The sequence below is a fragment of the Octodon degus genome, unplaced genomic scaffold (genome assembly GCF_000260255.1).
Source record: "Octodon degus isolate 3935 unplaced genomic scaffold, OctDeg1.0 scaffold00221, whole genome shotgun sequence".
Taxonomy (NCBI): Eukaryota; Metazoa; Chordata; class Mammalia; order Rodentia; family Octodontidae; genus Octodon; species Octodon degus.
In genome coordinates this window covers 498,185-512,217 of record NW_004524797.1, presented here as the reverse complement: position 1 = coordinate 512,217, position 14,033 = coordinate 498,185, and the positions used below count along the sequence as shown (strand labels likewise).

The window sequence follows — 14,033 nt, the reverse complement described above, 5'->3', positions numbered from 1 at the left end:
CTGGCATGTGGTGCTGGGGGATTGAACCGCGGTCCCTGATGCTTTTGCTAAGCTTGTTCTAAGTAGGTGCTTTAGACCACTGAGCCATCTCTCCAGCCCATAATTTCTTGTATATACCTGTGTTTATGAGTATATGTTTAAAGACGTAATTGCTGGCATAGGGCAGTGCATGGTCACCTTTTGCAGATACTGCCCAGCAGTAAGCTTAGCAGTTCACAATCTCTCCAGCAGCTGGAATGGTTTTGGTTGCTTCACATTCACGATTTATTATTGGTCTATTTCATTTCATCTCATGTATTTATTTTTAAACATTCTAGTGGGAAAGTAGTGATATTTCCTCGTGGCTTTAATTTGGGCTTTTCCAGGGATTGATGATCGTAAGCATCTTTTCATTTGCTTATTCTATTCGTACATCCTTGTATCTGAGGTGCCTGTTTTGTTCTTTTTCCTCAGTTGGGTTACTTGTGTTGAGCCTCGTAATATTTTCAAGATAAACGTCCTCGGTCAGATACTTCCAAAAATCTCAGTTTTCTTCCTGTCATTGTCATAATGGTGCCCTGATGAGTGCAAGTCCTTAATTTTGTCAAGTCCGGTTTAGCCTATTTTCTCTGAGCTTTTGGGCTACCTCAGATTCATGAAGTTACACTCTCGTGTTTTTGTCTAGAGTGGTGATGGTGAATATTTTATTTTATTGTAGTGGGAATCAAACTCAGGACCTTGTGCATGTCAGTCAGGTGCTTATGTCACTGAGCTGTCTCTCCAGTCCTTTTTGTTTATTTGTTTGGTACAGGGTCTCTCCATGCAGTCTAGACTCATAGTGATCCTCCTGGCTTGGCCTCCCTGATGCTGGCATTACAGGCATGCACCGCCATGCCCGGGGACCCAGGGCCACATGGCACGTGGTACCTGGCATTGAACTCGGGATCTTGCACTTGCCAGGCAGGTGTCTATGCTGCTGAGCTATCTCCACAGCCCCTATGGTGAACCTTTTAGAGCTTTCATTGATATAAACAGCCTGCTGTGGCACATGTGCCATAGGTTCACCCCCACTGGGCCAGGGACTTTATTGTTTCACCTTTCCCACTCAAGACTGTGATTCATTTTAAAGGTTTTTTTCTTAATGTGTGTATCTTATATGAAGTTGATTCAAACTTCATTTATTGAAAAGGTAATCTTTTTCTGATTGTATGTTAGTGGCGCCTTCATGATAAATCCTGGCACCACTTACTGAAAAGATGATCTTTTTCCTACTGAATTCCTTTGCAGCCTTTCATAAATTAAGTGGCAAATATGCATAGGTGTATTTTAGGACCTTCTGTTACGCACTATTGGTTTATCTTCGTGCTAATGCCTCAGCATCTTAAGGTGTAAAGTTAGTCAGGTTATATAAATACTCCAGTTTTCTTTTTCAAGATTATCTCAGCTGCTCTAAGTTCTATTCACATATAAATGTTAGAATCAGATTATGAGCATCCTCTCACCCACATACATGCCCTACTTCAGGAGATTTGGGTGAGATCTCCCTGACTCTGTAGGTAGATTTGGGGAAGAATTGATATTTTCATAATACATCAAAGCTTAAAATCCATATGTGGTATATTTATCTGTTTACTTAGGTTATCTTTGATTTCTTTTAGTATTCTGATATTTTCACTATAGAGATTTTGTACATCTCTTCTGGGATTGTTAGCTCTTCTAACTGTAGATTCCTTATATTTTACATATTTAGTCATATGATCTGCACATGAGTACCATTTTCTTTCTTTCTTTCTAGTCTTTGTGTGCTTTTTTTTTGTTTTCTGGTGACGCTGTGCTAGTAGGGGCCTTCAATGCAGTGTTGGATAGAAGTGGTGAGATTGCTGTTGTTGTTACCTAGTTATGTTTCCATCACTGAGAAACAAAACCAAACACTCACAAGTCGGAGGAGGAAAGGCATAGTTTGTCTCACAGTTTGTAGAGGTTTTAGTCCATGCTTAGGCAGGATGGGGACTAGGGGGCATGGTGGAGGAAAAATAGCTTCATGGAATGGTAGCAGGACACAGAGAGACCTCAAGGGAGGACGGAAGGAGATGTCCCTTTGTGGGTCACACCCAAGTGACTCACCTCCTCCAACTAGGCTTAACCTTCCATCACATTTAGCTATTGGGGATTAATCCACTAATGAGCATCACACTCCCCTCATCAGTCACCTCCCAAAGCCCCACCTGTGAGGGCATGAGGCTTTGGGAGGGGCATCTCGATATAAAGCATAATAGTTACCTTATTTGATAGATGGTAAATATGAAGAAAGTATGTGTTTATGCACAACAGAACCTGTGGATTTACCTAGTTCAATTGATGACCACTTTTCTTTGCTTTTTCTAGGCATGACAAATGTAAAAGCAGCTCCAAAAATAATTGACACAGGAGGGGGCTTTATTTTGGAAGAGGAAGAAGAAGAAGAACATAAAATTGGAAATATTGTTCATCAACCAGGTAAACTGTCAGTCTTTCAGAAAATGAGTGTCTCGATTGGTTATTTTATATAATATACACAGTTCTTTAAAAGTTGATGTTAAAATAACACAATAGTTACTGTCATCAGTGAGCAAATTAGCTTTATGAGAGTGATAATGTTTGGAGGTCTTGTTAGTAAATTAAAGGAAAAAAATCAATGGAAACACTCATATATAGAAATGATTACTTAACTTTTGATGTTGATGTTGTCTGTTGTTTTATAATAGGTAGGGACAGCCAATATACAGAGGGATAGAATAAGTACTCAGAATTATCTTGATAAACTTGGCCATACTTGTGGTTCCAGCTACTCTAGAGACTGAGGAAGGAGGCCAAGACTAGCCTGGATAATGTGGTAAGACCCCAACTCTCAAACAAAAAGAAACAAAAATTAGCTTGATTATGTGAAATGAGGAATCCTGTGAGATAAAATTTAAGACAGTCTTTGATTTATATATGGAGAAAAAAATGTATAAATAAAATAAAGATAATAAAATATGGGATTAAAAGAAAGGTATTATTATGTACAGTTAATACTTCAGTAAGTCGGTTATATATAGGTTATGATAAAAATGTACATTGAATATTTAAATTAAAACATCATGGTAAAAGACACATTGCCATTACTCTCCCTCAAAATACTCCCCTCTTTCAAACACACGTCCATCATTATTGCTATTTTCTGAAGGAGTTGTGGAAGTCCTCTGTAGTAACTGCCTGTAGTTACACTGTTGTAGGTGTTTTGATGTCCTGCATGCACTCAGAATATCTGCTGGCGTTTTGACTTTGGGGAAGAGCCAGAAGTTTTACAGGGCCAGATCCTGTGAATAAGGTCCTGAGGACATAGTGTGTTTTTGCAAGCCTGCATTTCCATTGGATGGCCTGAGGCAACAGCATTCACTGTCTCTCTATTTTTTTGTCTTTTTGAGACAGAGTCTTACAATGCAGTGCAGGCTGGCTTTGAGCTCACTTTGCAACCTGGGCCGCTCTCGAATGAGCTCACTTTGTAGTCTTGAACTTGCAAGGACCCTCCTGCCACAGCCCCCTGAGTGTTGGAATTAAAGGCAGGTGCCACCATGCCCAGCTTATACTTTTTTTTTTTTTTTTGACACACTATATAAAGACACTCATGACAGAGAACTTCTAGAACTGCTTCAGCAAGTGGCAAGAATGATGGAATAAGTGTGTTTGAAGTGGCCCAGTATTTTGAGGTAGAGATTAATGGCGCTGTGTCTTTTACTGTAACAAATTTAAAAAATTTAAATACATGCTGTATATTTGTATAGTAGCTTATATATGTATACCCTATGCGTATTTATTTATTTATATATTGGTGGAATTAGAGATTGCGCTCAGGCCCTTGCGCTTGCCAGGCAAGCACTTATTCTACTGAGTTATCTCCCTGGCCCCCTAATGCTTATTTTAGGTGTCATGGTTTAAGAGTGATATAGGCAAGTATGTAGTATCCTAAGTAAGGTGATTAGAATGGGATGTTGAAATTGACATAGAAAGACCAGTTAACTTGGAAACTACTTCCAGCTACTTGCAAATGCTAGAAGTACTTCTCTAGGATAGAAATATTACACTTCCTGTGATTTTCTTTGGAGGGAAGAATTAAAATGGTGGTGATAATTATGTAGAGGGCAGTGCCAGCTCATTATGGTAAAGGTGTACCCTGCATGTATTTAGCCCTCAGCGCTTACAGAGTGTTGCTCTATACATCATGTAAGTTCACAGTGATTCTGTTGTAAAGAAACGTCCCAGTCCTGTGGATTGCTGCTGCCTAGTAGTGAGGCATCGGAGATTCAGAGACTGAAAGACTACCTGTACCACCCAAATGCGATCTTGTGGAGAAGCAGCCCTGCATTAGGTGGGAATGTGTTCAGTGAAGGCCTTTAAATCCCTGATTTTTGTGGATATTGAAGGCTCAAGGTGACTGTATTTTCATAAATTACTAAATCTATCCTGAGCTATAAACCCTGTTTGCATTTAATCGATCACTAAGCAAATATTTATCGAGAACCTACTATCGTGCCTTGACTATGATGTGTATAGTTGTGTCACTGTTGTTACCACATGTTAATATTGTGCTTCCGCTTGTACATAGAACACTGGGAGTGAATTAGTGCATATTAGATAAGATGTTCCCTTTGAGTGGCAGTTAGAAAAGTTTCACTTTTTCGGGATGATGTAGCCTGGGCCAGGACCTTTTTGGCTCCTCTCTCCTCCGTGGCCAGGTGCCTTTGCACGGGGGCACTTTGCTGCTGAGTGATAGGGTAGAAGAAAAAAGGGGAGGAAAAATGGGCGTGGGGGCACATGCCTGTATCCTAGTGCTCAAGAGGCTGATGCCGGTAGGCCCCAGGAGTTCAAGGCCAGACCGAGCTACAACCAGTGAGACCCTGTCTCAAAAAAAAAAAAAAAGATCAGTACTTTCATAACTTTTTTATTGTTAATTTTGAAAGCTAGCCTGTTTCTGTAGCGTAACTGAGAAACATAAAAATAATTTATTTAGGTCAGTTAAGTTTTGCTTCTTATAAAGCAAGCCTATCAAATACTTTTAGGGAAGAATATTAGTTTGTCAGAACTAACAGGAAGGTTTTGTTCAAACAGCTTGCTGGGCTCTGCCCCTGAAACTGCTTTGAGTTAACAGGTCTGAGGTGGAGCCAAGAACTCGTTTCTGGCCGATTCCAAGTTGAATTCCTGACAGGGACAGCACTACATGGGGAGAGTGTGTAGCAGTGAGGGCCCTCACTGCTTCTGTTGGCTTTGCTTTTTTCTGAAGTATAAGGTGAAATATATAGCATACAGTTTTACCATTTTAACTATGTTAAAGTCTGCAGTTCAGTGGCATTAAGTTACTTGCTTTGTTGAGCAACAGTCTCTGCCATCCATACCTCCTCAGACTTCTTCTGTCTTCCCAAACTGTGACTAACCAGTAAGCACTCCCTGGACCCCATGCAGGCAACAATTTCATGTCTTTTTTTTTAATGCAAATGAGAATGTAATATTTGTCTTCTATAAAACCATTGTTGAAGCGAGGTTTGATGCAGGTCCATAATCCCAGCACTCTAGGAATCTGCAACAGGAAAGTCCCAAGGTTGAGGCCAGCCTAGCAATGTAGGAGGACCCCATCTCAGAAAGGGTGGGGGGATTGGGGATGTTGCTTCTTTATTCAGCCCTAGTTTCAATCCAGGCTGGACACCACCAAAAAAGAAGAGAAACCGTTAAAACTGGGCACAGTGGTACATGCCTGTGATCCCAGTGACTAAGTAGACTGAGGCAGGAGGATTGCAAGTTCAAGTCCAGCCTGAACAACTTAGTGAGACCCTACCTCAGAAGAACACAGGAGTGGTGGGATATTGACAGATGTTCTTGTTTTGGAGGTAGGTAAAGGTAGAAAGTGATAGGCGTTTATAGGAGAGTGAACAAGTGTCAACTCCTTTGTTCCCACTGGAAATTATGGCAGTTCTCAAGATTGGGCTGTCACGTAGCAGTCAGCCTGAAGCAGTGATAGTGAACCTTTCAGAGCTTTCAATCATAACAAGCTGCCCTCTCCAGCATGCTTGTGATAGATTTGCCACCACTGTTCTAAAAACTTTCACTAGTAATATTTAGACATGCCAGACCAATTCTTTTTTTTTTTAAATAGTACTGCTCATTTTTATTTATTTATTTATTTAAATTTGTGTGTGTGTGTGTGGCCAGCTCAGCCCACCAGGGGCCGGGGATGGCTGGCATGTGGTGCTGGGGGATTGAACCGTGGTCCCTGGGCTTTGCTAAGCTTGTTCTAAGTAGGTGCTTTAGACCACTGAGCCATCTCACCAGCCCATAAAGCTGAGGTCAGAGTCTTGTGGCACAAGAGCAACTGACCTCAAATTCTTTTTTTGTTTCTTTGTTTGTTTGGTGGAACCAGGGATTGAACTCAGACTCTTGAGCTTGCCAGGCAAGTGCTTATTCTACTGAGCCATCTCCCCAGCCCGCCAGACCAATTCTTTTTTTTTTTTTCTTTTCAAAGTTTTATTGATAAACATATAGCAATGAGACCGTTTCAAATCAAATCGAGAGTACAGTTTCAACAAATAATACACTGCATATATTCTTAGTGGTTAATTGCTGTACAAGATGCAGACTTGTGATCCTACTTACAAACACCATTAGAACAAATCATTCTATTCATTAAGAGAATGCAACTATTTATCTATCCCAACCACTTTGAATACACAGGTACAAAATGGACATTCATAGTTATATCCCATTTTTTTAAAGTTCCGTTATTGAATATTATAGGTGTGTAAACTCAGCAAAATATTCTAAAAGAGTCCAGTAGCCCATAATAGCAATGGGTCTTCCGTTTAACTGGCAATGTCAGAAATTATTGACCTGAGTCCCCCACAGCTCAACATAACAACATGGCTTTACTTCCTATATTTCGTCTTCATACTTTTCTACTGGATGGTTAAGACCAAGGTAAAGCAGGACCTGTGCAACAAGAGTTGTAACTTTTTGGTCTGAGAAGGTCAGTGAAATGCCCTCAGGATTTATCCTGAGATCCTGCACCTCAGATTGTAGAACCTTTGTCAGTGCAGCCATGTGGATGAGTCACGGCCAATGCTTGGCCAATGTGCTCTCTGTGAAAGCCTGAGAGAGTGTCTTCTCTCCATGTGACTCTCCTTAGGCATACTCTACGTCATCGATCACTTTCCTCTTTGGCCCCATAATCTTCTTGATCAGAAAATTTGGGACACTACCGAGGTACATGACGTTACAGTACAAGTTCTCATATGTCCTGAGTCTTAATTGACCTTAGAAGGCTAGGGCCAAAATGTTGGCTTTCCTTGTAGCCCTCCTTTTTCTCTAATTTTGAAATGGAGGATTTTTTTTTTTTTTTTTTTCCTGAACTGGGGATTGAACTCAGGCCCTTGTGCTTGCCAGGCAAGCACTTATTCTACTGAGCCATCTCTCTGGCCTCAGACCAATTCTTAAAGGCATTACAAATCCATTTTAAAAAATCTATAGTTTTTACCTTGCCTAGAGAAGTTTCTGTGCTCATGTTGAGGGTACATTGCTAAATAGGAGATTATAATCCAGTAGTTGAAAACTGCAGAAAGAGGGAATTAGTATTGGATGGGATGGAGGGAAAAAGTTTTCTCATTTAGAAGTGAATTCTGCATGGTCTCTGCTGCTGCCTTGTTTGTTATTGTTCTTCTGTTTTCCACTGGTGCTGTCTCTACTGTCATAAGCCAATTTCTTATCTCCTACCTCAGGACTAACATGAAGTGCTTGCAGTATTGTAGTCAGCAGGACAGTGGCCCCTCAAAGATATCCACACCCTAATCCCAGGAAATTTGTGAATATTACTAATTAGAGCAAAAGGGACTTTGCAAATACAGTTGAAGACCTTAAGAGGGGAGACTGGGCCGGGGAGGTGGCTCAGTGGAATAAGTGCTTCCCTGGCAAGCACAAGGGCCTGAGTTCAATCCCTAGGGGAGATTATCCTGGATAATCCTCGCGGTTAGGGAAGGGGTGAGCAATGTGGTGTGAGAAACACTGCTGCGGGCTTTGAAGGTGGAGGAAGGTCAGGAAGTTCAGGAGGCTCTAGGAGCAGGAAGCGTGCACACACTTTGATTTGGACTCTCTGAGCCCATCAGACTGCTAAATGATAAATTTGTTATTTTCAACCACTCCAGTGTGATCATCTCACGGCAGCAGTGTAGCACTGACACCAGAGCTGCGCACTTGGGTGGAGTTCAGAAATACTTGTTGCATTCATATTTCTTTTTACTCTCATGTTAGTTTGTTTTTTTCCTCTTAAAACATTATTTTTAGACATGAGATTATTTAATCAACATTTTGTCTATTAAAGACATTTATGTCTGGCATAAAACATACAAGGATAAACCAATAAAATAGAGGAAAATATATTGTTTTAGTCACAAAAAAGGAAATTTAAGAAATTTATTTTTCTCTTTTTAGGACCAGTTATGGAATTTGATTATACAATATGTGAAGAATGTGGGAAAGAATTTATGGATTCCTATCTTATGAATCACTTTGATTTGGCAACTTGTGATAACTGCAGGTATTTAATTATTTTTAGATGGTGTTCTTAATTACTGAAATGTAATGTGTATATATATATATATTTTGGCAGCAAAATGTGTCTATATATAATTTGAGGCAAAACAGTGATAAAATATGTTTGGATTTGATATTTTCTTATGTTTTAATTTGAAAGGTTTCCTAAAATTTCACTGGTTTCCCTTTTTCCAAAGAAATACAGGAAGCCTGTACTTAGCAAAGCTTATGATATGCCCCATAAGACAGAAATGATTCTGTCGTAGAAATTTCCTTTTGCTTTCTCTTGCCCTTTCTTTCCCCCATCTCTCTGTAGCTGGTTCTTGACTCTTGTCTTTCCTAAGGGTTACTCTGTTCCTTCTTCCCTTATCCTGGTGTCTAGAAACCTTAGTCAGAAGGTGGGGTCTTTAGTGAAGGCAAGAGAGCCCAGAATATTCTTGTCACCTTTTGTTCCCCTCTTAGAGAGAATAGGTGGAGAAAATCATGTTTTTCTGTGTATTCTTTTTCTTCTCTTTACCTTCATTTCCGTTATATATCCCCCCAGAATAATCCTCCTCCTTCCATGTGCTTCTCCTATTGCTAGTGCTTACTCAGCTAACTCTTGTGTTGGTATATCGCACCCATTGTTTCTGTTAAACATAATCAGGAACACAGGCTGCATGTCCTCTCTCTTCATTTATACCTTTCAATTATTTAAGGTTTTTTATTTAAAAAAATTTTTTTTTTTTAATGAATTTAGTACAGGGTCTACAGGGTCTCACTGCACAGATCGGACTTGTAGTGATCCTCCTGTTGTCAGCCTCCCAAGCACTGGGTGCCACCATGCCCAGTCTCAATTGCAGTCTCAGCGTGCCCTGGGGTAGGGCCAGCATATATGTGGGATCAAATCTGTTTTTTTTTTTTTTTTTTTTGCAGAACCGGGGATTGAACTCACACCCTGGCGCTTGCCAGGGAAGTGTTTATTCCACTGAGCCATCTCCCCAGCCCCCGTTTTGTTTTTTTTGAGACAGGGTTTCACTATGTAGTTTAGGCTGGCTTGCACTCACTTTGCAGCCCAGGCTGCCCTCCAATTCCCAGTGATCCTCCTGCCTCAGCCTCCTGAGTTGCTGGGGTTACAGGTTGGGCCACCACACTTGGCCTTATTTAGTTTTCTTTTCTTTTTTTTTTGCGGAACTGGGGATTGAACTCAGGCCCTTGCACTTGCCAGGGAAGCACTTATTCCACTGAGCCATCTCCCCAGGCCTCTTACTTAGTTTTCTTAAGGTTAATCCCACCTTAAGTAGGTTTTGTGATAGAATCCCTGAAAGAACCTTTGATTTCTTTCCTCCCGACTTGTGTTAGTGAGCTCTGGAGTGTTCAGCGGTCAGTGAAGGCTGGCTTCATTCACTGGCTGTGACTATACTGTTCTGTGTGGAATTCAAGTCCACTGAACTCTGTGTTCAAGCTATAGCCTGAATTCATCCACTTCTCACCTCCCCTGCATTAGTCGAAGTCACCGTTGCTGGGGCCGCTCAGTGCTCTCTCACCACCCTCCCCACTTTTCAGGCTTTATAAATAGTTTCTTTTTTCCTTTTTTTTTTTTTTTTTTTGAAGGTTTCAATTATACTTTATTTCTCCAATAGGCCATATTTTAATGGATATACAACGCTTTTACTTGGCATCAATTATGATTTCATTTAGAAATAATTTAGCAGTATCATATCAGCTGGCATGAGTACTGATCTCTCCATTCCTTGGGTGTGACTCTGCCAACAGGGGACAGGTTCCATTGTATTCCAGTCTGTGTTGCTGTGTAGGTCCATGCAGCAATACAGAATATGGCTGCACCAACTAATACAGCATTACCGTATTTGTCATGGAAGTCAGGTGTACGTTTCTGGTGGCTCTGCCTTGCAACCATTTGTTGAATGCTTTGCACCGGAAAACGACCTAATGCGTTTTTGGCTAAGGGAAACATCGTGGAGTTGAAGTTGAAACTGTAGTTACTGCAGCTGCCAGCTTGATGCAGATTACTTCTGTGAATGGTTTCTGATTCTCTTGAGCATAGGATATCTTCACTGCAAGGCCCGGTATGGCAGCGCTTTCATCCCACTGTTCGCCATCCTTTGCCTTGAGTATCTGGTTATACCAGCTCTTTGTGAGCTCTAGGTGCAAAGGAGGCTCCTCCCCTCTGGCCTCTGCGAAGGTTCCTTTGGAGAGGGTTTTCTTTGCTGTTCAGACTTAAGGCCTCTGCCAGGCTGACCCTCCTCAGTGGTCTCTGATTACCCTTGCATATGAAACTTTCTCTAACTTCTCTGGGCTCTGTATTCTTGAAGAAATTTGACCTATCGTGATATTTATTGACTGTTGTCCTCTAATTAGGATGAAAGCCTCATGAGAATAAGGCTTGATTTATCCCTCATTAAAAACAAGGCTGTTTTCTGAGTGCCTTGAACAGAACCGGACATGCGGATGGATAGCAAGCGGGTGAGAAGAGCTGTGGACTCTATCTCCGTCATTGCCTAGCTGTTGATGCATTCAGAGGCAGCCATATCGAGGAGGCTGGAGCCAGTCAGTCCATGCTCCTCATTTCTTGCCCACCCTGCTCTTCTGCTTCAGTTTACACTTTCTTTCTTATTGAGTCAGTGCTCTATTTATATTTTCTCTATGAAATCATTTCAAATTCCTTTTGAAATACAAAAGACTTATGAGAAATTCTTAAAGTGTTAATGCATGGCTCTGTTAGTAATTTAACTTCTTAGAGTAAGCAAAAGATCAAGTATATTTCTTTAAAGTTTCTAGGCTACTAATTTGAACCTGAGAGTTATAGCCAGGAAAAAGTGTTTTGTGTCGCTTTGAGAGTTTTATGCCCAATGCTTGCTGGGCTGTTTGAAACCTTAGTTTGTTTAAAATAACTAATATAATGGACTTACTCTCTTTACAGAGATCCCGATGAGAAACATAAGCTTATTACCAAAACAGAAGCAAAGCAAGAATACCTTCTAAAAGATTGTGATTTAGAAAAAAGAGAACCAGCTCTTAAGTTCATTGTGAAGAAGAACCCTCATCATTCACAGTGGGGAGATATGAAACTCTACTTAAAGCTGCAGGTCTCTAATAAGTTGTATTCATGAAATTTAGACTCAGGCCTAGGTGAATTTTTAATCTTAAGTTAGTTACACTTAGGTTCATAGTTTATTACACAGAGTGAAAAGGATTCTTTTGTTTTGCACATGTGTCATAGTCATGGAATGACATTTCATAACACAGTGTTTTCTTATTTTGGTTTTTGCTGTGGCACTTTGAGAGAAGTATGTTCTTGGCTGGTGGCATTAGGAGTACAATTCTGAAACTAAGAAAGCTTAGGAGTCAGATGTTATTTACCTTTTTTCCTATCCCCTTCCAACCAATCAATCAATAAACAATGCACCCCCCCAAAAAAACAAAACAAAAACTCTTTAAAGATACTTTACTTTCAGGCCAGCCAAGTAGCTCAGCGGATTAAAGTGCCTGCTTGCAGGCTCAGGAGCTAGGGTTTCAATCTCCGGGCCTGCTCTGCCAGCCCCGTCCCCGGGGCACGCTGAGACTGCAGTTGAGACTGGGCATGGTGGCGTGCCTGTAATCCCAGCTCTTGGGAGGCTATAAACAGGTGGAGCACCACGAGTCCTATCTAGTAATGAGACCCTGAACACCCTGTAGACCCTTCCTTGAAATACAAAAATAAATAAATTATATATATATATATATATATATATATATATATATATATATATATTTCACAAATGCCTAAAATTAGTCTATTTGGAAAATACCATTTGGAATGCTATTAAGCATTTGTGCACTCCAGTGACTTCCAGAGCTTCACAACTCTTCTTGCCACAAATAAGCCACAGATGTGCCAAGGTAGTAGCACTTAGTGGCCAGGCCTCTTAGTGCCCTGGCATGTCGCCTAGAGCCACAGCTAGTCGTATCTGCTCCAAAGCAGTCCGAATATTGCAATTTTCAGTGCAAGTACATTCAAATATTGGGAGCTACTCTCTCTCTCTCTCTCTGTTTTTGGTGGCATCAGGGATCAAACTCAGGACCTTGTGCTTGTCAGACAAGCACTTATTCCACTGAGCTAGCTCCCTGGCCCTGGAAGCTATTCTTTAGAATACGGTTTGAATTTGAATATGCTAAAAATAACCCCCCCATCTTATAATAAAATTAAGCTACATTGTGAAACAAAGTACTGTATGCACAAAATTTCATTAAATATGAAACTACCAATAAGAAGGTTCACCTTTTGCCAGGCATGGTGACACATACCTGTGATTCTTGGTACTTGTAAGGCTGAGGATGAGAATTACCTTTTTTTCTTTCGTCTTTTTGAGACAGGGTCTTGCTATGCAAGTCTTGCTGGCTTTGAGCTCACTTTGTAGCCCAGGCTGGTCTCGAACCTGCAAGGATCCTCCTGCCTCAGTCTCCCAAGTGCTGGTACTACAGTCATGTGCCACCACACCCAGCTATTTTTTTCTTTCTTTTTGGTACTGGGTATTGGACTGAGGATCTTGTGCTTGCCAGGCAGGTACTTATACTGTTGAGCTATCTCAACTAATCCTGGGGCTAATCTGGGCCCAGAATTGCCCTTTTGAGGCCATCTTGGGGAATGTAGCAAGACTCTGTCTCAAAATAAAAAAAAAATCAAGGGGTTGAGGATATTGCTCAGTTCCCTGGGTTTAAGCCTCAGGACTGAAGGGGAAAAAAAGAAAGATTCACCATTTATTTTCTGTACCATTAAAAATGACTATAAAAGTAACTGTTCATGAAACCAGCTCAGGTTTTCTTGTCATTTAGTGTTTTTTACATTTATTAAAATAGTACCATTAGATTTCACTATAGGTTTGTCATATACTGTGTCATGTTCATGGATATATAAGAAGGAAAATGCAGGGCCAGCCAGATAGCTCGGTGGATTAAAGCGCCTGCTTAGGCAGGCACAGTGACCAGACCAAGGTTCGATCCTCGGCATGCCATGCTGACCCTGAGACACTGAGACGGCATGGTGATATGCCCCTGTAATCCCAGCACTTGGGAGGCTGAAAACAGGAGAATCACTGTGAGTCTGATCTGTGTAGTGAGACCCTGTACTAAATACATAAAATTAAAAAAAAAAAAAAAGGAAAATGCAAGGCAAAAAGACTTATTTTTAAACTTTTTGTATTTAGTCCAGTGCTTCTAAACTATGTTTTGATTCACCATTGTTAACGTACCCTAAACACTGGGTATTGCAGCTTTTCCAGGGGTGCTAAGTTGTGGAAAATGTGATGTCTTAGAATATATGAAATAGAGGTATATCACTTTAAGAAAATAGTTTTGGTTATCCTGATTGATACTTTGGTTCCCTTAACATATCCTGAAGTATTCTTACTGTGTAACTATTTTCTTAGAGTAAAGGTATGTAATTCAACCTTTTGAAACTAGAATGAAGACTTTTTAGGTCA

The 14,033-nt window shown here is 40.6% G+C and overlaps 1 protein-coding gene and 1 pseudogene across 2 annotated transcripts in view; one reads left to right on the top strand and one right to left on the bottom strand.

Annotated features, from left to right (window-relative positions):
• Xpa (XPA, DNA damage recognition and repair factor) overlaps nt 1-14,033 on the top strand; it is a 31,073-nt gene that overhangs the window by 6,847 nt on the left and 10,193 nt on the right. For both annotated transcript variants that reach the window (XR_002818935.1, XM_004645216.2), the window contains exons 2-4: nt 2,365-2,475; nt 8,470-8,575; nt 11,495-11,660. Coding sequence is in view for 1 of the 2 variants with exons in the window: in XM_004645216.2 (XP_004645273.1) it covers nt 2,365-2,475; nt 8,470-8,575; nt 11,495-11,660 (383 nt within the window). In the remaining variant the exon portion in view is untranslated. The remainder of the gene's footprint in view (nt 1-2,364; nt 2,476-8,469; nt 8,576-11,494; nt 11,661-14,033) is intronic.
• On the bottom strand, nt 9,158-10,619 carry LOC105744073 (annotated as a pseudogene).